This window comes from Trematomus bernacchii, unplaced genomic scaffold (assembly GCF_902827165.1).
Source record: "Trematomus bernacchii unplaced genomic scaffold, fTreBer1.1, whole genome shotgun sequence".
In the NCBI taxonomy this organism is placed as follows: domain Eukaryota; kingdom Metazoa; phylum Chordata; class Actinopteri; order Perciformes; family Nototheniidae; genus Trematomus; species Trematomus bernacchii.
The window spans coordinates 1802447-1825669 of NW_022987735.1; the positions used below are offsets into that span (position 1 = coordinate 1802447).

General features: G+C 40.7%; 1 protein-coding gene across 1 annotated transcript in view; it reads left to right on the forward strand.

The window, feature by feature from the left end:
• The window catches only part of tmem117 (transmembrane protein 117), a 39575-nt gene that overhangs the window by 3830 nt on the left and 12522 nt on the right, over positions 1–23223 (forward strand). Inside the window, exon 3 of the mRNA XM_034145947.1 lies at positions 14838–14970. Coding sequence (XP_034001838.1) covers positions 14838–14970 — 133 coding nt within the window. The remainder of the gene's footprint in view (positions 1–14837; positions 14971–23223) is intronic.

The following is a 23223-nucleotide window of genomic DNA, read 5'->3' on the forward strand; positions in this document are numbered from 1 at the left end:
CACATGATTTTCCTGCAGATGGTGGACAGTTGCTGGAAGTGATAATCACAGCTGTTCTGTCTCCACATAGGGTTATTTGATCCTGTAAAACATACAGGGTCCTTGGATTGAGTTAGAGAGGTATATTTGGTATAGTTTTATGTCGAAATAGCTCTGAAATATGAGACAGTCACAAGACACACACCTTGCCAGCACCATAAATGTTTTGGTCCTAAAAACAGGATCACCAGTCAGACAAGGTTGAGAAACACTGATCCATGATGCCAATAAATATAGAAAATAATGGTGGGTTTACCCAACATACATAAGAATAGTTTTATCTATCCATGCAGATAGTTTTGGTTTGATTTGACATTTTGGGCAATGTGCTTTCTTGCTAGTTAGAGCTAATGAATTGATACCATACCCATATCTACTATCTTAGCACTAGCAGATACACTTTAAGTGGGGGTAAAAGCTAGCCAACTAGTCTCTATCTGACTAATAACATATTGTATCCTGTTTTTCTTTTTTAAATCTATACCTTGACAGAAATGTAATAATAAAAAGGTTGTGGTGCCTCGGCTGGTTACCTAATAACATCATAACCAAAGTCTGCGCTACTCTGTATTATCCACTGAACAGGTTCTGAACTGCATGGTATGCAGATTATCCAAAGTAACAGGGATACTGTTTCTGGAAACACAAACTTTTGCGCCTAATCAATAATTATAAAAACAAAACCGCAACAATAAAACTGCATGGGAAGTTACCATTACAGCTGAGTGAGGAAACATTGTATTTGTGTTAATTTAGAGTGACCCATTTTACAGTTGTATTTGTAGTCGTGGGCATCATTTAAATGTCACACAAACGAAGCACTTTTTCCTGTCAATAGTGTGCCGTATTGCTCCACTCATGACAGCTGAGAAGTAGCTCTCAGTGAGGTTTTACAGTGAGGCCCAGTGTGTCAGGATCAGGGTTTATATACTTCCATTTGCTTGAGTGTATAGAGGACAGAAAGAGTGCAGCTCTTCCTGCAGCCAGGTACGGCTAATGCACTTCAACAAGCCTCCAAACAGATGGTTTGTGTTTCTGTGTGTGGGTGTGTGTTTTGTAACTGCGAAAGAGTGGTGATATGTTGTGTTTGTATGAGCGATCGTGTGAGAGAAAAGGTCCATGTGTGTGTTTGTACTCAGGACAGATGCAGTGAATCTGTGGTGGAGAGGGAAAGAGATTGTTGAGAGTTGGAGAGGAGAGATGTGTCCTGCACAACATTTCAGTGAGGCAGTTAGGCCTTACCTGGGCTGGGATTACATAAGAGCTGCGCTACAGCACCAGCCTACTGTAAAATCTATCATCTATTATAGATCTGTCACACAGGCCCACATCCTGCAAGTCATGTCTCTGCAGATCTCTATACAATGTATCTCTTCTGCACTCTGATATGTAGGCAGGCAGTGGGAACACTTCTGGATAGGACCACAGTCCATGCAAAGCTTTTAATACCTGGAGAAAAGCACTCTGAAATCAGAGTTTGTGACGGTTTAAAGTATTTTCTGCGGTTACTTTTCAATAATGTGTTATTTGGATTCCATTTCACAAACCATTGCATAACCAGAGTCATTTTCACGCTCATTCTGTTCGAAGCTATACTCAACTTCATTTCAATTTGTCCTGAGTCTGACATTGTTTTTGAGAGCTGACACATCGCCAGCGTCATTTATCATTTATCATTTATGATGGCCTAGAAATCCTTTTGCAGTGAATTATACCTCCTCCTGCTTCTAGCGATTAAGTGTTTTTCTTTTCCCCCCGTTTTTGGCACAATTTATGATTTTCTCTCCCAGAAACCCACACAAATGTTAATCCAGTTGTCACATTATGGTTTCTTTGCAATCCTTCTATCCATTTACGTTGTTTAGTCATGTTGCTATTTAGAGTGAGCAGAGGTGCACAGGATTATGCTCTGTATGAATAGCTTGTGACCGATTATGTGATTTAAGACAACATTTGAGGTTCAAGAAACAACCTATGCTGTTCTTTCCCACCACTCAAGGCTATGTGTGCTCTCTAATGGAGTGGGCGGTAGCCAATGACTTCTGGTCATTCAGAGGGAGACTAGCTGTCATTACGCATTTGTATTAAATGTAAGGTCTGGAAGCTGTCTATTTTGGTTTAAGTGTGGTTTGTTTGCGTTCAGCCATAGATTAGTGCCATATTTTAGAATTTTAAGGCCCATACTCCTTTGGGATTATCGTGATTAAGGACTTTGTTGTAGTGAATTTTCACTCTGAAAAGGATTTATAAGACAAATATTTTGTCCTTTTTAGTGGAAGTGCAGTGTTCATAAAATCAAGACTCAGAGTCATTAGGCCTGATTTGAAAAACTAAGAGTCTAAAAGTGAGGCTGAAAAACCAGTAAAAATGCACTGGTCAAAACCTACATACAAATATTTGAACATCTGAGCTGAATTTTCAGAATTATTTAAAAAAAGTACTTAATTACAGTTGTTGTCAGATGTTAAATATTGTGATAGGCCAGGGTGATTGACAGCAAAGGATGCTTAAAACTTGACTGAGCATCCATGAGATGACAACAACACAATAAAAGCACTACTGGTCAAATGATGTTGAGATACAAGATATGAATTCCTTAGACATTCAAGACGTTTTACCTAACCTGCTACCTGAAATGAATATTAAACACACCTTCACACATTCTTGCCAAGATTTGGATGAGAAGATCAATCACCCTCCTTTTTAAATCTGACTGTTAAATATAAAGCTACAGCTGGGATAATGTTTAGTTAAGTAAAAAGACCACTAAGATCTGTCCAGAATAGGCAGTATGGATTCTCTCTTACTGCGGTCCAAAAAAAAGGAAAAACGTATCCCTGTAGTTCAGCAATTTATCAATTTGTGCAATATTTTTCATACCCCACACCATTTTCACTCCACCATGTTCCCTAGAAAGAAAACTAAAAGTAATGAGCTCACCTGCAAAATACATTTGTATAGACAAGGCCCTTGAAAAACGATATGGTACAGGTGTTACCATCTGATATATTGCAGTGACATGTCTAACATTCATAACAAATGCCTCATACATAACTAGTTTTACTTTCTGTAGAGATGAATCACCATAGCACCACAGCACTAATATCATGGGCCTTCCTCGCAGTAAATAACTACCCCATCTCCATAATTGGAAAAGTAAAACTGCTTCTCACTCCTCAAATTAGCATAATATATTCACCTTTCTCTCTCTAAGGTTTTGAAACTTCTAAAAGGTAAATTGAAGGGTAATTCTGAGTCATCTGGAACGCCACCCTAACAGGATTAGACCCTACTTTGCATGTTATTACCACATTCAATCAAATGCTGATCGCTCAACTTCACTTGAAGGAGTCATTTGAGGCTCCAGAGCAGTGTGAACAGCACAGGAAAAGGTGACGATAATGTGAAAGCCTGCCTCCGTTGATCTCAGAGCTGTTCATATTAGTGTGTGTGTGTACAAATGTGAGATATGTCATTGGTTGCTCTGTTGTTGGAGTGCCTCTCGTCCCCTTTCCCTGATCTTGATGAGTGTAGCCCGCAGGATGCCATCTGGGTTCTGTCATATGTTATTACTGTGCCACGCAAAGGCTTATGTACTGTGTGTGTGTGTGTGTGTGTGTGTGTGTGTGTGTGTGTGTGTTTGTGGTGTGTGTGTGTGTGTGTGTGTGTGTGGTGTGTGTGTGTGTGTGTGTGTGTGTGTGTGTGGTGTGTGTGTGTGTGTGTGTGTGTGTGTGTGTGTGTGTGTGTGTGTGTGTGTGTGTGTGTGTGTGTGTGTGTGTGTATGTGTGTTGTGTGTGTGTGTGTGTGTGTGGTGTGTGTGTGTGTGTGTGTGTGTTGCATGCTCGTGTGTGTGTGTTGCATGCTCGTGTGTGTGTGTTGCATGCTCGTGTGTGTGTGTTGCATGCTCGTGTGTGTGTGTGTGTTGCATGCTCGTGTGTGTGTGTGTGTGTTGCATGCTCGTGTGTGTGTGTGTGTTGCATGCTCGTGTGTGTGTGTGTGTTGCATGCTCGTGTGTGTGTGTGTTGCATGCTCGTGTGTGTGTGTGTGTTGCATGCTCGTGTGTGTGTCACTGCAGGGTATTTCGTAGTCCCTGTGTGTTACTGTTGAGACTGAATTCATGTCTCTGTGTCTATTTATACTAGTGCAAAAACAATTAGTCTTGTAATTTATCATCAGGAAATTAATCAGCAAGGATTATGATAATGCTTTAATCACCAGAGCCATTTATCAGGCTAAAATTACAAACATTTGCAGCTTCTCTGTTTCTTTTATATCATGGCAAATTAAATATGTTCTAGTTAAGTAGAAACTACTGAACTACACTTTATAATGACACCTTTGGCTTAAGGAAACAATATCCGGAAATGAAATAAACTAAACTGTTAATTCACAAATAGGTGGCAGACCTTTTTCTTTGTGTATTTTGTGTTGAAATGATTATGTAAAAGCAAGAGCCATCTATCTCAGTCATGTCATCACAATACTAATACATGTTGAATGTACCATTAAAGCCATGTTAAGAGACTTTAACCATTATTAATATCTGTAATAATAATATACATATAATAATATGTCAGTGATGTATAGTATAAAGGGTTTGGAATATGACATCAAACATTTTTAAAAACATATTGTAATAATTAAGAAAATAATTTCCATGTTCCAAATCATACAGCAATTTATGTTTGCTTTCTGTAACATAAAGAGGACAATTAACTATTTATTATTGATTATTCTGTTGATTGTCTTTTTGATTAATCATTTAGGTGTATATTTGATTCTGCATCTATTTGATTGCATACATTTACCCTATTCTTGAATCTGTACATTGTATTGCAAAGTAATCCACAAATAGCTCTGTGACCCGGGCTGATCTATACAGCTGATCAGCAGTTATCTGCATAATTATCAACCTCATGACTATTCAGCCTTCAGCAACCTCATGATACCCCGTAGAGCTGCATGATTTACACTGTCCTTCAGTAGCAGATCAGTCTATATTAGACCCCCCTCCTCTGTAAATAATGTAGTATTGCTCTGGTGTCTGTGCATTGCTTGCGTGCCTAGATTTATGCTTCTGTCTTATTCTGTGCGGCAGCTGTGTGAGGTTCAGATTCACTGCTCTTCTCAGCCTGGTTTCCAGCAATAGCATTTTGTATTGTACACAGTCTGCTTAGCATCAAACGGCAGACGCAGTTAATAAGTAAGATACTAGCTTGTGTCTATCTATACTGGATTATTTTCGCAGATAAACCACAGATAACTTCCCCAGGATCAAAATAGGATCAAATAAGTATGAGTTTTGGAATTCAATTTACAAGCTGTCCACAAACAAGACTCAAAATGATTGCTTCTTGTCTGCTGAATGAGTATATAACAAATATTTGCCAACAGTTTATCAACCAGATGATATGTCAGCATCGTGTTTACAGCATTGCACTGCCCTCCACGTCTGAATTAAAGTTGGACAGTTGGGTTCTTATCTTGTGTATTTGAGCACAAATCATTCCAAATACTTATAAGTACAAAATAAAACCATTGAAACAGATATTGTACCATTTTATGAACCTACTGTACAAATCATTTTTTCATTTCCACAAGACATTGTTAATATGCTTATCTTGTCCAGTAAACTTCCATGAGCTTGCAGTAAAGGATAAAACCTAAAGGTGTTTGCACGTCAGAGAGGGAGATAAATACACGGAGCAATAATGGCAAGAGCTCCCAAACAAAAGAAACCAGCCAAAAGGAAATTACTTATTTACCTGAAATGGATGACTCCTTTGGTCTGGAGCCAGGCCATAAATAACATAATGAAGTGATGTTACAGGAGCAGGTACAGGAGTTCAGTGGCCCAGGAGCCAGCTGTTTGGGTCTATAGCTGCAGTCTGCAGCTCTGTTCTCTCTTCCCAGCTCTGATTTATTATCCAGACACTTAGTTACAGACTCAGCTTAGGGGAGGCTAGTGGCCGTAGTCATGGCTGTTCCCTAACCACCCTGTGATGCTGCGGCCCAGCAGATGTGTGATGAATAGGGATGCTCGTGTGCAGATGCAAAGATCCTGGCAGTGTTAAATCTCTCTGTCTGCGCTCTGTGTCTGACGGAGCAGATTCATTAGGATCCCTAAGGAGGGCAAGAGTGTTGTTTTGATGCTTCAAATCAAAACAGGAAACAGTAGAGCTGCGTACTGAAACCTAAAATAGATCAAGGTGCCCTTGAGTTGAAAACAAGGAGCAGTGATTGCATTCGAAAGACAGTGCTACAGTATCTATAGTTTAAAATCAATATGGATATGAATCATTTACGGTGGACCAAACACGAGCCATGTTTTGGTTCATCAAGGCTTGGTGTTAAGTTCTTTCATTGTTCATTTGAATCACATTGTCCATGTGTTTTCCAGTTCACCGCACTACAGTCAAAATATTTGCACAGGAGTGTTTTGCAGTATTGTTTTGATAAGACTATAACAGCAGTTAATCATAACACCATCGCAAATAAATGATAGGACCATGTATTCATTCTCCTGTGATTGCCTGTTGTAATACAGGTGCAGAGGCTCGACTCACATACAATAGTGTTAATGATGGGAACAAATGAAAGGGTAACATTTTGTGTTTTGTCCTGTATTGAAGCATCTACATTTGTTACAGTTCTGCACCCATTTATTCAGATGTTCCTTTCATTTTTTACATGTCTGTATTTGTGATCAAATCAGTGCATTTTGCAAAATAATTGAACATCCTCTGGAACGCTCTCTCCCTGCGGAGATCCGCAACATCCCCACACTTGACGCCTTCAAAAGGGCCCTCAAGACCCATCTGTTTACTAAGGCCTTTGGCCCCTAAATCTATCTGTTGTTTTGTCTGTCTGACTGGTTGTCTGACTGCCTTTTGTTTTGTTGTGTTTGTTTCTGCCCTATTCTTCTTTGTTAAGCGACCTTGGGTCCCATGAAAGGCGCTATATAAATCCAAGCTATTATTATTATTATTATTAACATAAATTTGAATTTAATCTACTGTTAATTAATATGTGGACAATGTGCTAATCATTTTTTGTCATCAATTAAACCAAAATAACCAACATTCAGCGATGACAGCAAATATGAGATCTTGATAATTGCTGTTTGATATTTAAAAGTTTAAATTATTTTGGTGATGAAAAAACCAAAATGAAAATATCCACTTTAGCCAGAATTATAATGGGCATTTGTTACAGTTTTCTTAAATATATTGATGACAATACTGTTAGTCAAGCAACTATTAAACAGAATAACTGATAATGAAAATTGTGTTCGTTGCAACCCTACATGTGTTCAGACTACTGTATGTACAATTGTAAAGCACAAATGAGAATGCAATGCTAATTTACTCTTATTCTACTTATTATAGTTCCATAACAGTGCAATTCACCAGCATACACAGGTCATCATAATATTCCCTTTAATATCTTCCAGTGGCACAGGTGTAACAAGGACACAAACAAGGTAACTAGTAAAACATTCAAGCATTAGATTCACCCAATCACCCCGACCCTCCTGTTGGCTCTGCAGCACAGCTTCCTGTATCGGTCTCTTTTTAAGGCCAGCAGCTTCCTCTGGAACTGCTCACTTGCCACAATGTACAGCACCGGGTCCAGGCAGCTGCTCACACTGCATATGGCCTCAAAGAACTCATAGGAGGCGTACAGGACGTTGGTATTAGACGGTGTGACCTGGTTATTGATCCTCATGAACACCAGGGTGACGATCATAATGTGGTAAGGCATGAAAGAAACAGCAAAGACTAGTATGGCGGCAGTGATGAGCCGAAGGGGCTTCCCTCCGGCATGCTGGGCTCCTCTGTGCGTTCTACCTCTCGGGAGACCCCTCAAAACACGAACTGTCTTTATGTAACAGGCCAACATGACGCTGAATGGAAGCAGGAAGCATATGATTGTTCTGATTATGGTGATTGTCTTGACAAAGATTAAAGGGCTCTGGATGTGGTCCATGCACACACTGATGTTTTCGTCTCTCTGAATAGCAAAAGTTACAAATAAGTCAGGAATGGAAGCAAGTACCAATGTGACCCAGGTGCAAATTGAGCACAGTTTGGCTTTACCCACATCCCACCAACGGAGAGAGCTGATTGGATGCACCGTCCCGACGTAGCGATCGAAGCTGATGAGCGTGAGAAAGAGGATGCTACCGTATATGTTGATGTTGAAGGAGATCTTTTTGAACTGGCAGAATATATTTATGCCTTTGAGGTGGGGCCTCTGGAATGTAAAGTAGAGGGTGAAGGGGAGTGTGAGGATCCAGGCGGAGTCGCACAGGGCCAGGTTCAACAGGAAAATATTGCTGGTGCTCGATGTTTTCCTGAAGCAGGAGTAGTTGATTATAGCTGCGATGTTTCCCAGGACCCCGACAGGAAGGGCAAAGGTAAAGAGAACCAGGAGGATGTAGCAGTACCACCGACCATTCTCAAACTGGCTGCAGAATACTGTCGACTGGTTCAGGAACTCCAGAAGCACCTCTGGGATTTAAGGACAGGGAGTAGAGGCAGTTATGCAACTTAATTCTTAATATATTGATATGTGTTGAAAATGGAGAGATGTATTGTGAGCCCAGTATCATCAGGAAGTACTTCAACATTTTAATCCGCACCTTATATTTTCAGTATAATGCCAATGTTCTGTACTAACCAACAAAGCACTATAGTAAGCAATATAAAGGATGGGGTGGTGGACGGGCGTGCAGCACTTTTGAATCCTATGCAAGAGAGTGGAGATCCTGTGAGAGATCTCCATTAATGTTTATTTTCATTTCTTATTATTAAACCATATCAGCATTATTGCCTTACTTACATCAGGTCTTCTGGTTGTGTAACCGTACCTTAACTGCATAGTTTATTTCCTATAACCACTCACTTTCACTAACCTCAACCACTGCACAGATATTGCAGATAGTAGGAAATAAAAACATTGGACTTTAAACAAAAGTCTGTGTTTGGATATATTCCAAAGATATTATTTTGTGAATTGGTTGAAAAATCAAAATCAAGTGACTGTTTGAATATAAGGTCCCTAGTTTAGGTGAACAAACACTGGTAAGTACACGTTCTGTAATGCAGTTTGATCTTTAGTAACACCCTCAATGATTAGTTGTATCTCCATGTCTTTCAGACTTCATGTTTTTTTAACACAAGCTTTCTGTTAAAAATGTTTCTAGAGTACTTTTCTTTGTCAAAGTTATTTCAGAGCAATGGAATATGTTATACAATGCCGCATAATAAAATTAATAATACTCGCTTTAACAAGTAAATGAAGATTTACTTAAAAAAAAATGGTTGAGTGCGCTTTAACACCCACGAAATCCAGTCAAACACATCTGCTAAAGTGTTCCTGTTAACGTATACAGCATGTAACACCTGCCAGCTATGTTCATTTACAGTAAATACACTAATTTGACTCATGAACACATTGTGAACTTTTGTGCACTTAATGCATACTACTGTGGAGTTAGCAACAGTCTAAATACATGCATGAAGAAATGATTGTGACCCTGTTCTCTCTCCACATAAATGAAACTATGTAAAAGCAAGGTTGGTAATCACATGTTTTATACCATGTACTTTCTGAACATTAAGCTCTATGATGCCATAGATATTATTTTCAATATTAGAATAACTGGTAGAATAATGTAGGTCGTAGTCTGTTTTATAGGCTGTGCCTGTAAGCCCTGCTCTGCACACTTTAAATGCGATATGTTCACCCACCCTCTCCCAGGGCCTTTTTGAGTTTACAGTAGCTGTCTCTATAGTCTCTGAGCGTCACCAGTGTGTCCAGGAAGCGGCTGCTGTCTGCTGAACAATGAAACCTGCCTACTGTTGATCTATTGCCTCCAATATGTCTGGCTCTGTTTGCACTTAATCACAGATAATGCATTCATTTTGTTCAGCCGAGCAGATCTTAACAATCAAGCACATTTCAACCTATCACAGATAGGACAAAAGCATTTTCATTACCTATTTTAGATGAAGTTAAGTATTTAGGCACTTTTGTTATTCAGATTCACAGCAAGTGAACAGTTTCTAAAGTAATTCTGCTTTGTAATGTAGATAGTATTGATATTATTTGAGGCAATTAGAATAAGAAGTGTTTGGTCTCAAAACATGTTGAAATCATAGTATTTGGTGTTCCGTTTGTACTTACCTCCTTCAGCTGTGTGAGACTTGTTGCTGTTGAAGAGCGGTATCATGATGAAAGGAGACGCTGATCACATCTCCGCTCGCCTTCACTCCTCCACCTGCTCTGTGCTTCTCATCTCTCAGGATGTGTTGGGGCACTGCCTTACCTGTGAGACTGGTGGGTGTGTGTGTAATACAGGAAACAGAGGATTAAACAAAACCACACTGTTAATACATCCTAGACGTTCAATTATTGTCTATCTGTGTGCACCAGTGCAGGTGTTTGACTGATGTCAGGGATTCTGTTTGTCCTGTGAGTGGATTACTCTGGTAATCATATAGCCTTTCCCAGTAATAGTGCATGTGATCTCATTATCCAGCAGGAAACCACGATGTATTCAGTTTGTCTGAAAGGAGTAGGAATCTGAAAATGTTGCCAATCAGATGGCACACAGATAAAACTAAAGAGCCTAATGCAACAGCCCTGCTATAAATCATTGAAGGTTATACATAGGTGTACATAATACACTGAAATCTGAGTGTATAAAACATTACATGTCATTTGTTAGACACTTTTATCCAAAGCGACTTACATACATTCAGTACTGTGGACAATCATAGGAGCAATTTGGGGTGAAGTGTTTTGCCCAGGGACACTACGACATGCTGACTGCAGTGGGACTCGAACTTGGTACCCCCTGGTTTGAAGTCCAGCGCTCTATCCACTGAGCCACTGAAAGTCCATTTCATATTTGTTTTAATCATAAAATACGTGATTTATCTGCAGATTTTGTGGAATCTGTTGAATCCTGTTCAGTAGTTGTGAAGTTAGTATCCTGGCAGGTTCTTATCCTTACTTATTGAGGGCAGAATATAATGTCTGGTGACTCTTCTGCAACACAATGTATCCTGACCAAACGATGCATTTACACATCGTCTGTTCATTGGTTCATTCATTGTTGTTTTAAGGTATTGTGGTTTATACTAAACTAACATTATTGTGTGCGGTGTAGTCATTCGTTTTAAGAGAAATGGGCCGACTCTATAGCCTCCTTATGCTAATCCATAGCATATGGAGGCACTAGATTAGGCTACACCTACATCATTGAGAATGATTCCAAAAACAAGGATTACCTTAGCACTAGCAATATATAGAGCTGCCCTCAAATGGTATAAAGCTGTTTTCCAAAGACTATGATTCTATGTACAACCAACCAAAGAAACAGGACACCTTGTATGAACTGTAGGTACACTGTGCTTATCTGTATGCTGCATATCTGTCTGTGTACCTACTGCTCAGCTCTCTGGTGTGGGTCCGTTTATCACCACTAGATGGAGACACAGCTTCATGTTTGATTTTCATTTGGAAACAACTAGAAGACAGGTGGATATGATCTCATCCCAAACACTATAAATAGCATTAGAGGAGTGATACAAAATAGTGTAAATTTAGCATCCAAACTGAATTTAAATTTGAGCTTGGTCCATACCAGTGGGTGTGTTTGTAGGGTGAGAGAATGAACGATAGAAAGAGATAACAAGATGTGTGCTTTTCAGTTGTTGGTTATTTTTACATTCCTGTGAATGTGTGTGGCTGTGTTGTCCATGTGTGTTGCTGTTTTTGTTGTTGTGCCAGGCTCAGCCTCGCAGTAGGCAGTGCTCGTGAATCACACCTTACCCTGGTCCTCTACTGTCGGGGTGCAGTGACTCAAACAGTGTGGCTGACTAGTCTTGAATCACCCCCTAGTTAAATTCTGCCCATACAGGCTGTGAGAGGAGGGCTATGCTCGGTGGCCGGCTACTTTAAAAGTCAGATGTGCCGATACACACTGTGCTCCGACACCCAAGCCAGGGCTCATTGGCACGGGAGGCAATTAAGTTCACCCATGCAAGTCAATTCAATTATGCATCTGTGATGAGCCCTGAAATACAAGACGTATGCTGTGGCCTCACACTTGGTCACTTTTGCTAAAAAAATCAAATATGTGATCTTGACAATTCTTTATAAAGACAATACTAAAGTGTATATTATCTTCCTTAAAGCCCACTATAAGTGACCGTCAACGTTTAAACTAATATTGCAGATTGTACCAAGTCATTTAATGCATGATATATTTGAACATGAGGTTCATTTTTTAAAACTGCACTTTAACTCCAATAATGATCTCCATCTCCATAGGAATCTCAACATCTTTGTTTTTATGTGCACAGCGGATAACAAAGACTAAAAGTGAGCAAGCTGAGATTGAACAGCATGTAAAACTATTGAAGAGTGAACCAGCCAGGCTGTAATGGGAAAATAAATGGAGCATTCTGCTTTGCTGCTTTGCTGTCTTTCCCTGTGTGTGTGTGTGTGTGTGTGTGTGTGTGTGTGTGTGTGTGTGTGTGTGTGTGTGTGTGTGTGTGTGTGTGTGTGTGTGTGTGTGTGTGTGTGTGTGTGTGTGTGTGTGTGTGTGTGTGTGTGTGTGTGTGTGTGTGTGTGGTGTGTGTGTGTGTGTGTGTGTGTGTGTGTGTGTGTGTGTGTGTGTGTGTGTGTGTGTGTGGGGTGTGTGTGTGTGTGTGTGTGTGTGTGTGTGTTGTGTGTGTGTGTGTGTGTGTGTGTGTGTGTGTGTGTGTGTGTGGTGTGTGTGTGTGTGTGTGTGTGTGTGTGTGTGTGTGTGTGTGTGTGTGTGTGTGTGTGTGTGTGTGTGTGTGTGTGTGTGTGTGTGTGTGTGTGTGTGTGTGTGTGTGTGTGTGTGTGTGTGTGTGCGTGCGTGCGTGCGCAATTAGTTCTCAGAGGAGCTGTAACTCAAAGGGATGCTGACTGAGCTGGAAGAGAGAAAAACAAAGAGTTGTTCCTGGGAAGATGGCCGCTTCTGGCATCGGATCACAGCTAGCAGAAGCATAGGGAGAGCCTCAAAGTGTGTGTGTGTGTAAGTGTGTTTGCTATATGTGAGGTAGTGGAAATAGAGGTGTATAGCCGAGTTGACTCATAGAGGATTTCTGTCAATTGAGTAACCTTGAAGCCGTTGTCGGTTGCAGTTCACTGCATGAGGAGCGTTCATATTAAAAATGTCTTTCAAGTTTTTTTGACAAATCCAAGTACTTTTCCATTTGGCATTTGCTGATTCTGAGTGAATACTAGTGTTATCTAATGTAACGTCTTGCACAATTAAATAAAAGCTTTGGCTTATACATTTGGCTCACCCAATCTTTACAGTATTTTTACACTGATTAAAAAATATATAATTGATTACACTTGAACTATTGATATGATACCACTGAAAGAAGGTTTGCTGAATGTTGTGACAGGATTGGCCACACAGAAGATGTGTCACTCTGCTGAAGTTCTTGGAAACATAAAAACACTCAGTGCAGTCGTGGTTGTGCGTCTGTGTTAAAGAGTGAGGCTTCCTCACACTTTCTTCAGTACAGACACCTTATTCTAGAAAGCAGACAAACCATACACCATCCAGGCTTATATTCAGTTCATATTCAGTCAGAAAATTATAAATTGATGGTCCATTAAAAGGAGCACTCATTCTCTGTAAGTTGAATGCGTTTAACTTGCGAATACGACTTTGTCAAGCCTGAGAAAATAACCAGGATGATGTCATAGTTATGTCATCAAGGATATCTTGGTTTGGGTGTGGACGTGTGCAGACTACCTTTTTTAAACAGAAAAACTGATCATTATTGGAAATGTGGGATTGAGTGCTTTTGAACCTTGACCTTGTTTCGTTTGTGACGCACGTTTTAAAGATGGCGGTAGTGGGTAAAAAAAACATCCAAAATGTACAAACACCCCAAAAGCAGATTGCTTCTGTTACACAAGCAGTGTGGGAGGTAGATCAAGGACTATTACATTATCGCACATAATTGCATCAGATCACACATGTTATTTTCGTAAACTGTACTTATGTTATGGTTTTTCATAATGCTAGTCTGACCAGAACAAAATGTAAGCCCTTGAATTAAAGTATTTGTATGTTTCTTTATTCCAGGCAGCCAAAATAATAAAATAATCTGTCATTAGATTCATTGCTTCCCACAAAGGAGCTAAAAGCACCAACTGTAGTCTTTTCGGGGTACAACAATGAGCTAAAAGTAATAATATAAAGCTTTTTGTCTTAATGAGTTCTGCTGCCACCACCAGAGGCCTAGCTCTTGTGCAGAGGGCTGCATATATGAATCAATGTCATGCTCTGCCAGAGAGATATTTCTCCATAATTTGATTTCTAGCCAGGATTGTAGTAAAAGACACCACGGGTCATAAAAGGTTTGAATAATCCCTCTAATCATGCAGAACTCGCCTCATGAAACACAATCGAGCACCTCTTAACTGACAGCGTGTCCAACTGATGAAATAATGTGTATATGGAGTATATTTTGTCGGCATTGCTGATAAAACGGTGACGGGTGAAATTCGTCGGGATAAGACAATAACTTCCAAGGCCATATAAGTGGCACCTTAAAGAGGTCCTTTATCTTCATTTCAGTGCCTAAAGGGCACGTGTCTGACAGAGTAGGACATTATTGATCGATGTGACTCATTTATTTACTTTCATCTCTATTTCGTAGCCATACATGTTAGCCAATGACATGCTGTTTGAACCTCCCCTGACAGCAGTGTCCTTGTCATATTCCCTTTAGGTCGATACCTGCGCCTGAAAGTGTTCCGCGAGGATCATGGCTCCTGGATGACTATGTTCTTCAGCGCCATCCTCTTCCTCTTCATCTTCTCACACATCTACAACATTTTCCTGCTGATGGCTGGAAGCATGGAGTAAGCCATTTCAATCTCTTTCTCTGTGCCTTTTTCCCCATCCTCTGCTTCCCATTTGTTAGAGCCTCACTGTACGCTCCCCTTTGGCTGGCGTGATTGATCGAAACGTCTCACTTGAACTGAGACTCGATAGCAGTCTGATTAATCAGCCCACACTTGAAATCACAGGTAGGAGCAGCCAATAGGAGGGTGGTTAATCCTGAAAGATCACCTCCAGCACCCACTCTTATTCTCCCATGATCTGGACTTATTTTGTGACACCTCTCTGGCTCAAATCCAAGACGTTTTTTGCCATGTCTCGCAGTCGGTGCCTTGTTTCTTCGCTCCTGTTGCCCCAGCTTACCTGCTGGGGAAGCACTGCACACTGCAGAGCCTGACACCCACACATCAAGCCTGTGACAGGAATCCGTTTATGCATTTGCAAAGTGTCTGTCTAGAGGAAGGAAAACATGCCCTTGAAGCCAGCCAGCCACACGCAAGGTCACTACGAGGTGATTTAACATTTTGGGCTGTAAAAAAACAGTGGCAGGTGTCTATTCAGGTGCAAGCTGTCAAGAGAGAGTCCAGGGCTATAATGGGATCTGTCTATACAGTGATGCTTTTCCATATTAACAACAAGCACTAACTATCCATAAGGTGCAGGCAGATGAAGGCTATTAGCTTGCAGGCGAGGTGTTGTGTTTTTCTTTGGCCAGAAGGATGAGTTTGTATAATCAGCCCATCTGTCACTCCGGCCAGCGCTGTGACACCGGCATCCATCTTGTCCGTTCTCTCTGGTCGGCCGAGAAAAAAAGGCAGCTGAGCAGCTGGGCAGCGAGGAGCAGGTCCGCCGAGACAATAAATGTTGCTTGCTCAGGGAAAAGTTACATTTGCAGTCGCACTGAGTGCATTTGTCACACCGAGGTTTCCTTTTTACCGCCTCTCATTCCCGCCTTGAAATGTTGAGAAATGGGTCCCCTTTGAGTCTGTCATTGCTTTTTCTTTGCTGTCACTAGATGACATTCGGATAATACTTAAGGAAAAATAATGAGTTACTCAGACATTTTTGAGAGACATAATATATAATTTATAATATGATATATAATTTATATCCATCCAACATGTGCAAGTCACTCTGCTCGTATTAGATGCATCACTTGTCAAGATATAAAAAGTAGCAACCAAGAGAGCGTATTAAACCATTAAACTGGCTGACACAACACTAAAACTCATCCGTCATTATATACATGGTTGTGTGTTGAGCAGTCACATCACTCAGTCAACGTTGTAAGTCTCTCCTCGCGAAGACAGATGGTGCTGTTGTAAAGCGAGTCAACGCGCCGCTGCCAAGACACCTGGTCTTATTCTGCACTTGTCCAAAAAAAACCCTCCCATCCTGCCCTGCTTTTCCCCGCTTGTTTTCTCTCTGTTCCAGCAGTGTGTCCACTGAGGACCCGGGCCCTGCCAAAAACCATTAGTGTTCACATCTCTGTTCAAGACCGACATGTAAGAGCAATGTTCACACTCTGCCAGGATGCCCCTCCGAAGACGTTCTCCGGGCTGCGATAGCATGAATGCAGCAGAGTGAGCAGAAATGTGGCTGAGAGGATGGGAGTCTGGGGGGAGCGGGAGAAGTGCTCCAGCCCTGATGATGCAGTGAAACTTAAGTCTTTTGATTTATGTCCAAACCCTATTTGCATCGCCCCCACACTACCAGTCCCTCACCCCGCAGTGAGGCTGCTGTAGTTTTCTCTTAGCCACTGCACAAAGGCAAAGTACAATATCCCTTTGTAACTGTAGCTGCCCCTCTGTGGGAGTGAATGGTGTTTTTCCTTTTCATTTGTCAAGAAAGAACAAGCCGCTGTGAGGTATTATTACTTCCAAGGGCTTTTAAAGGGTTTGTATTTTGGCATGGGTTAGCTTTCTTTGACATGTAGCCATGATGGTACACTGCAGGACATGCTCTCTGGTGGCAAGACACACACACCCACACACACACACCACGCACATATTGTTCACGTCTCGCACCTTGTTCAAGTTAGTTAGCGTGTGTGTAGGAGAGGGAGATAGTGTGTGTGTGTATGTGTGCTGCGGGGTGTTTGTGTTTGCTGTATGTTGCCCATCTCTGCGCTCATTAATATGCTTTCATTTTCTTTGACCTTTCAGCGGGTCTTGAGCTTGATTTAATTAAAACTAGCAATACATCCACAAGGGAGGAAGATAAACCGCGACATCAGGACTGTAAACAATCACTGAAAGAAATTGTATATTTTTTTTGGGTGACAAGTATTTATTCATGATTAGTCATGTAAAAGGATTTCATCAAAGCCATTATCTCTCAGCTCAAAGAGATTTCCAGACTGTCTAATCTTACACATGTCCAACTGAGCCAATATTTAAACAGCCCCTTCTAGGTCAACAGCTATCAACCTGTTACCTGGCATGTGTCATATCAGGGAGGAAAATCCCGTCGGCTGAGGCACCCTGGGAGCTGTAAGCCACACTTGTTACCAGACCCTCGCATCTGGGCCATTTGCATTTTAATGTAACTGTCAGATTAGGAGGGGGGCTGTTTGTGTGAAACCAGGGGAGTGTGACCGCCCAGGGAGTTTGACGGACTTCATGAATGTTTTGTCACGCCGCACAATCCCATTCCGCCATCTTACGGCGCCATTACCAGCCGAAATCAGCCCCTAATTAGATGGTGTTATTTAATTAAGACGGCCCAATGCGTGGCGTGCACATTAATCACGACTAATATAGAGAAAGGGGGCGGTAAAGTAAGTGAAGGTGGAAGGAAGGAGGGAGGGAGTGTGATGGGGAGCTGGAGTAGGAGTAGGACAGTACAGCTGTAAAATGACTTGTGTATTTGTGTTTGTTACCCAGTAAAGGAGACACAGATGGATGTCAGGATAGGCGGGATAAGAGGGGTAATCTGGGCTGAGCAAGGGGTGGTGGAAGGTTTGCATTTGGTGGATAGCTTTGATGAGGAGCAGGGAGGGATGGAAGTGGCATTTGACTACAGTGATACCCTGAGCGGGATTAGACCCCATCATATGAGGGTATTTGTCTTTTGTTTACCATGATCCTTTGTGCCGCTTGCATGCTAGTCCCCCTCCTCTGTCTGTTTGCTTGTCTGGCACTAAGCTGGGGTAATTCCATGGACAAGTGGATTTAAAAGGCTGAATAAATAGCGTGTTGCGGTATGTAGATGCCGCCTGTTGCATGCAATCACACATGAGACTTGCTGCTGTCTACAGTACAGCATGTATAACAAGTTGTCCGTGTTCACTTTAAATATAGATACAGACAAACTAGTCAGTCCTGGGCAGTAGTGTGTTACAGCAATTTGATTTCATTAGTCATTTTAATTAGTAGTGTAATTAATATCACAAGATACAATGATTATTAAATTGAAAGACATGGATTATTGAACATATTTTATTTTTATTTTATTTTTAAGCATTTTTAAGTCTTTTGAAGTGTTCTATAGTATACTATATCTAGTATAATGAGTTTGTATCTGAAAACAAGAATGATCTGCAACCATTCTGTGGTCTTTGCTAAGCAATTGTGACATTTGTGGTAATTTTGAAAATGTTAAGTACATTGGCATTTCAGATAAAACAACAAATATTTCGTTCGGTCTAAAGAATTTCTGAAAATCACTTGTTTCTTACATTTGTAGAGCAAAAGCTTAATCTGGGAAAATAACTATTATATGAATCTATTTCAAAAATTATATTTTTCTATGTTTAAATGAACTGATTTGTTTAATATTGCATAATATTTTAAAATGCAATGCTTTACTATTAACTAAATTGTAAAGAAACCTGTTGCTCTTCCTAAATCCCATTAAAAGTCTCGCAGTGTAAATTCATTGATCTTTTTTTCGTTCCCTTCCTCACTCTGCCTCTCTCGTACTTTCACACACCCACACGGCAAATCTGCTGCTGTCTTTCACACTCCTACATGCACATTATGTTGGTATCTCAAAAATGACTCATTACGTATTTAACAAGTCTTTAGTTACAGTAGAGCTTTCCCTCAAAACTAATGTTCTGTTCTCCCAGAATACGTCTGAAACAATGTGTGTATACGTATGAAGCGGTGAAGTCGGTCACTTCCTCTCTGATTATATTATCCTGATGTTTTCTGGGACAGAAAGGGGGGGCTTCAGCAGTGGCTGCAGCCCAGGTCCTCCACATACCTCACTGTCATATAGAGAGAGAAACAGCCACATTGTAAACAATAAACTTCATAACCTTGACAGCAGTGGGCGTCCACTGGGAATATACGATATGTATTATATTATAGATGAATGTGAGTGTCAGCGTACATGGATGTAGGGGAGGGGTGTTATAGCAGGAAAGATAGATTGTCCATGCATGTGTTCATGTTTGTGTGTAATAACACGCAGCCACACTCATTCCTCATGTTTCAATAAATATAAATAACGAATAATATATCAGTTCCTGCGTTTTGATGCATCACCTCCATGTACAATGTTTTTTTAAACATGGGCATGTCACACAGTTTGAAAAAGACTAGCCTATCGACAGTATACAGGACAGTCACGATATGTGTAAACATGAAAATATTGAAGGTATCTTTGAAATGAGCACTTTTACATTATCATATTCAGGATGTGACGTTTACATGAAACATAAAATAACCTATATTCATGTCCCAGTTTACGTGAATCTATTATTGTCCTGGTTTCTGATCATCTGCGTCGTGTATCTGTGTCTCCTTCTCATCCTCAGACTCACTTCTATTTCAGCTTATAAACATTACATTGGATTGGGAAAACGCCAGCAAACATGGAGGACACTGATGGCTGTTATAAAACCAGAATATGGTGTTTGGATGAGCAAACAAAACAGGATTGTTAAAAAAAAAAATGGAAATAAAAGTAACCTTGAGTCTTGTCCATTCGCCGCAAAGGATGAAGTGCGGTGACTTTATCAAAGAGGGACACATTTCGCAGAGGAAATAGGTCGGGGTCAATGGATGGGTTGACAAAATGTCGGACTTAAACACAAGGGACTACTGTCAGTGTCCCGTATCCTACCATCAATCAATATTGATTTCCTTTTACCACGACCACCATTGTTCCCTAACCTTAAAGTGGTTATTACTGCAACCATGAAGACTACGATCTCCTAACCTTAATTAGTAGTAGTACGGTAACAACCTTAAGCATGATGATTGCCTAAACAAAACCAACTTGTTTTTGTGCCTCAACCAAAACTTGGCTTGAATGGGCATGAATAGGTCACAGATTTATTGTTATTACAACAGTGATTTGTTACGGTTTTAAATATCAAAGATGTATAATGACGACCTGATCGGGGTGTTAGATCAGAAAAAAAGCCTCTTTGAACAGTTTCTAACCGACAGATTTGTTGTTTAATTAAAGGACTTGTAGGGGAACTGATGTTAAACATTTTTGGTTCAAATGCAAAAGCTTATGTGACTGCAGGGCCTGATACAGGGCTGTCCAGCACACTGCCTGATTGCATTCACTCCTATTCACGAGCCAGAGTAATGATAAGGACTCAATCTCCAGCCAGTGTAATACAGTAGATGTGCTTCTTCTCTGCTGAGTGATGAATTAAGATTGAAGTTTTAAAGTCGCCTTGAGAGATGCAATAGTGGAGGTGAAGAGAGTTTGTATTGACAGCTTTATGCTCCCTGGTAACTACTGCTGCTCAGCGTTGTATACTGTAAATAGGACATTGTGCTCGAAGAGGGGACAGGCAATGCATTTCAATGTGGAGAGAGCCAAGGTCGCAATGTAATGTTCTGAATGAATCCAGCATTTACAGGGAAGAGGAGGTCACTCAGTTGCCTCAGTCACTAAATCACTGGGTGTCTGACAGAGAATACAAGTTGATAAACCCCAGCTCAGAGGCCTATACTTCCAAGTGGACAGTGAAAAAATATAATGGAAATTAGAGTATTGATAACTCAGAGTAGTGAAAGCTCAGCAGTCTGTTGTATAGCCTCAACTATCAGGGCTTTTATAGGCCAAGTCAATCTTTGAGTTGAGACTTCCTTAAAAAAAAAAAAAATCAAACCATAAGCTTTTTTCTTTAAATTGATGGATCTATGGAGTAGTACAAAGTGCTTGGTTTATAGCAAAGCATGACATTGCAAAAGTGTTTTTGGCACTACAGTATGCTGTATTGTTTTTCAAATGAAGATGTTTTTTTACACCATTTCTCCAATTAACCAACATATAAGTCCATACTGAAAGAAAACTAATTTGTTGCAGTTCCACATTGCTGGACATTATTAATACGCACTATATATAACTCTATATAACTAGCTGCAATACAATAATATAGAAAAAGGGTCAAGCAAAACTCATTAAACACTAATGTACCTTACAGTATATCATTATGAAAAAACAATCTGGTGCACAGTATGATGAAAATAGCAATAGTTTGACAGGATTGAATTTGGATGGAAGAATTATTATGCGAACATGTGTTTGTTGAGCAGACATAAAATCTGAGTACCATCAGAAGCTTGAGCTTTATCAAAATAAAATAGAGTGAGACAGATATTATAGTACCAACCCCAATTAATAACTGAGCCACCTCAAAATCATAACTGATTACTTAGCACTATAGATAATAAAGCAACATAAAAATGTAATGATCCTGCAGATGAAAACTTTATTGCCACAGTTAAACATGGCCTCTTACAGTGGTTAATGTCAAACAAGGGTAACGTCCAAACTCTTAGCTCTACAACTCTTTACCCTCTAAAGCGCAAAATTGTAATTTCTCGCAAATGATGGAACAAGACTTTGGAAGGCAATGAATTGTCCTTGAATATTTTTGTCTGAACAAGTGTTGGAAACCTGATAACACTCCTCAGAGGGGGGGAGGGGACGGGGGGGGTCTGGCTGAGCCGGCCGGCTGGCACTGACACTGCCACTGGCTCTGCGATTAAGCCACGGGAGCCATTTTGGGGCTGATTATTCATGGTGCTACTGTACTGATGTTCCACTACACTGAATTCTCTCATTAGGTCATCCGGCTCTAAAGGCCATTACATTTTCAGTCAGCATGAATAAGTCAGAGAGTTCTGCCTCTGATCATGCCGTGCAAAGAGTCCCCAAACTCATCATAGGTGCTCTGCTAAAAAATGAAAAATAAAACCCCCTCTCTCAGCACAGGGGTAACATTTTCTCAATTAAATATGTGAGAAGGGCAAGGGTTGGCGGCGGGTTATTTAAAAAAATGTTTTAAAGCTGAGCATGTGGTGCCAGCAGACAGCATTTCCAGAAGTATCGATCAGACATTTGCAGCGGGTAAATGACTCCCAAAGGGAGCACTGGAGCAATGCCAAGCCTGAGAATGTCTAACTGACTTAATGCAGATATAAATCGCCATTCCAATCAAGGCCTTTTTATTTGCGGTCTTAAGCGATGCAATACGTCACCTGCGCTACTGCACGTTTTCGTCAATAAAACCCTGTCAAATCTGTTAAATGCATGCTGCATTGACGACATATGATTTATAATGTTTCCTTCCAAGGAGGAGCGCTCCTCACACAATGCAGTAAACAGGTACTTGGTGCTTCGGGTCGTTGGCTTGCCACAATTACTCATCATTGTTCTGTATTCCCTAGGGGCATTTTTTATGCTTTTCAGATCGGGATGCATAAATAATGTGAAAAGGCACGAGCAATTAGCATTAATTAAAAATGAACTACTATTAAAGCCTCTACATTAACTAATAGCTTAAAAGGATTACCCCCCAATTGCTTTTCAAGAGATTGTTTAGACGTCTCATTTACAAAGTGAACAGCACACCAAATGGAACTGTTAATGCAATCAGCTAAAAAATGAAATTAAAAGAAACCATCAAGGGCATGGAGAGACATTAGAGAGAGAGAGAGGAAATGAACTGTTCACCAGCAAGGTTGTAGGCGAGATTTTCCAGAGCCCTCTGTGCAATAGAAAACATTTTTATTGCTGTTTGCTGCTGGCCAGAAAATGACCGGGGGAAAACAAAGACGAATGGAGCTATTGACTTCAAACACGACCCTTTGAAAGCAAAGCCACAGCCCTATCCATCGCCATCTATTGTATTCATGAGTGTGACCTGTGGGGGGTGGGGGGGATGAGATGGGGCTCGGGGGGGAGGTGATGGGTGCCCACCTGCTCCACTCAGCCTCTAAGACACTAGCTGCCAGGAGATCAAACAGGCCTCCTCGCTCCCTTCTGTTCTCCCCTCTCCCCGGCACAGGTCCCAT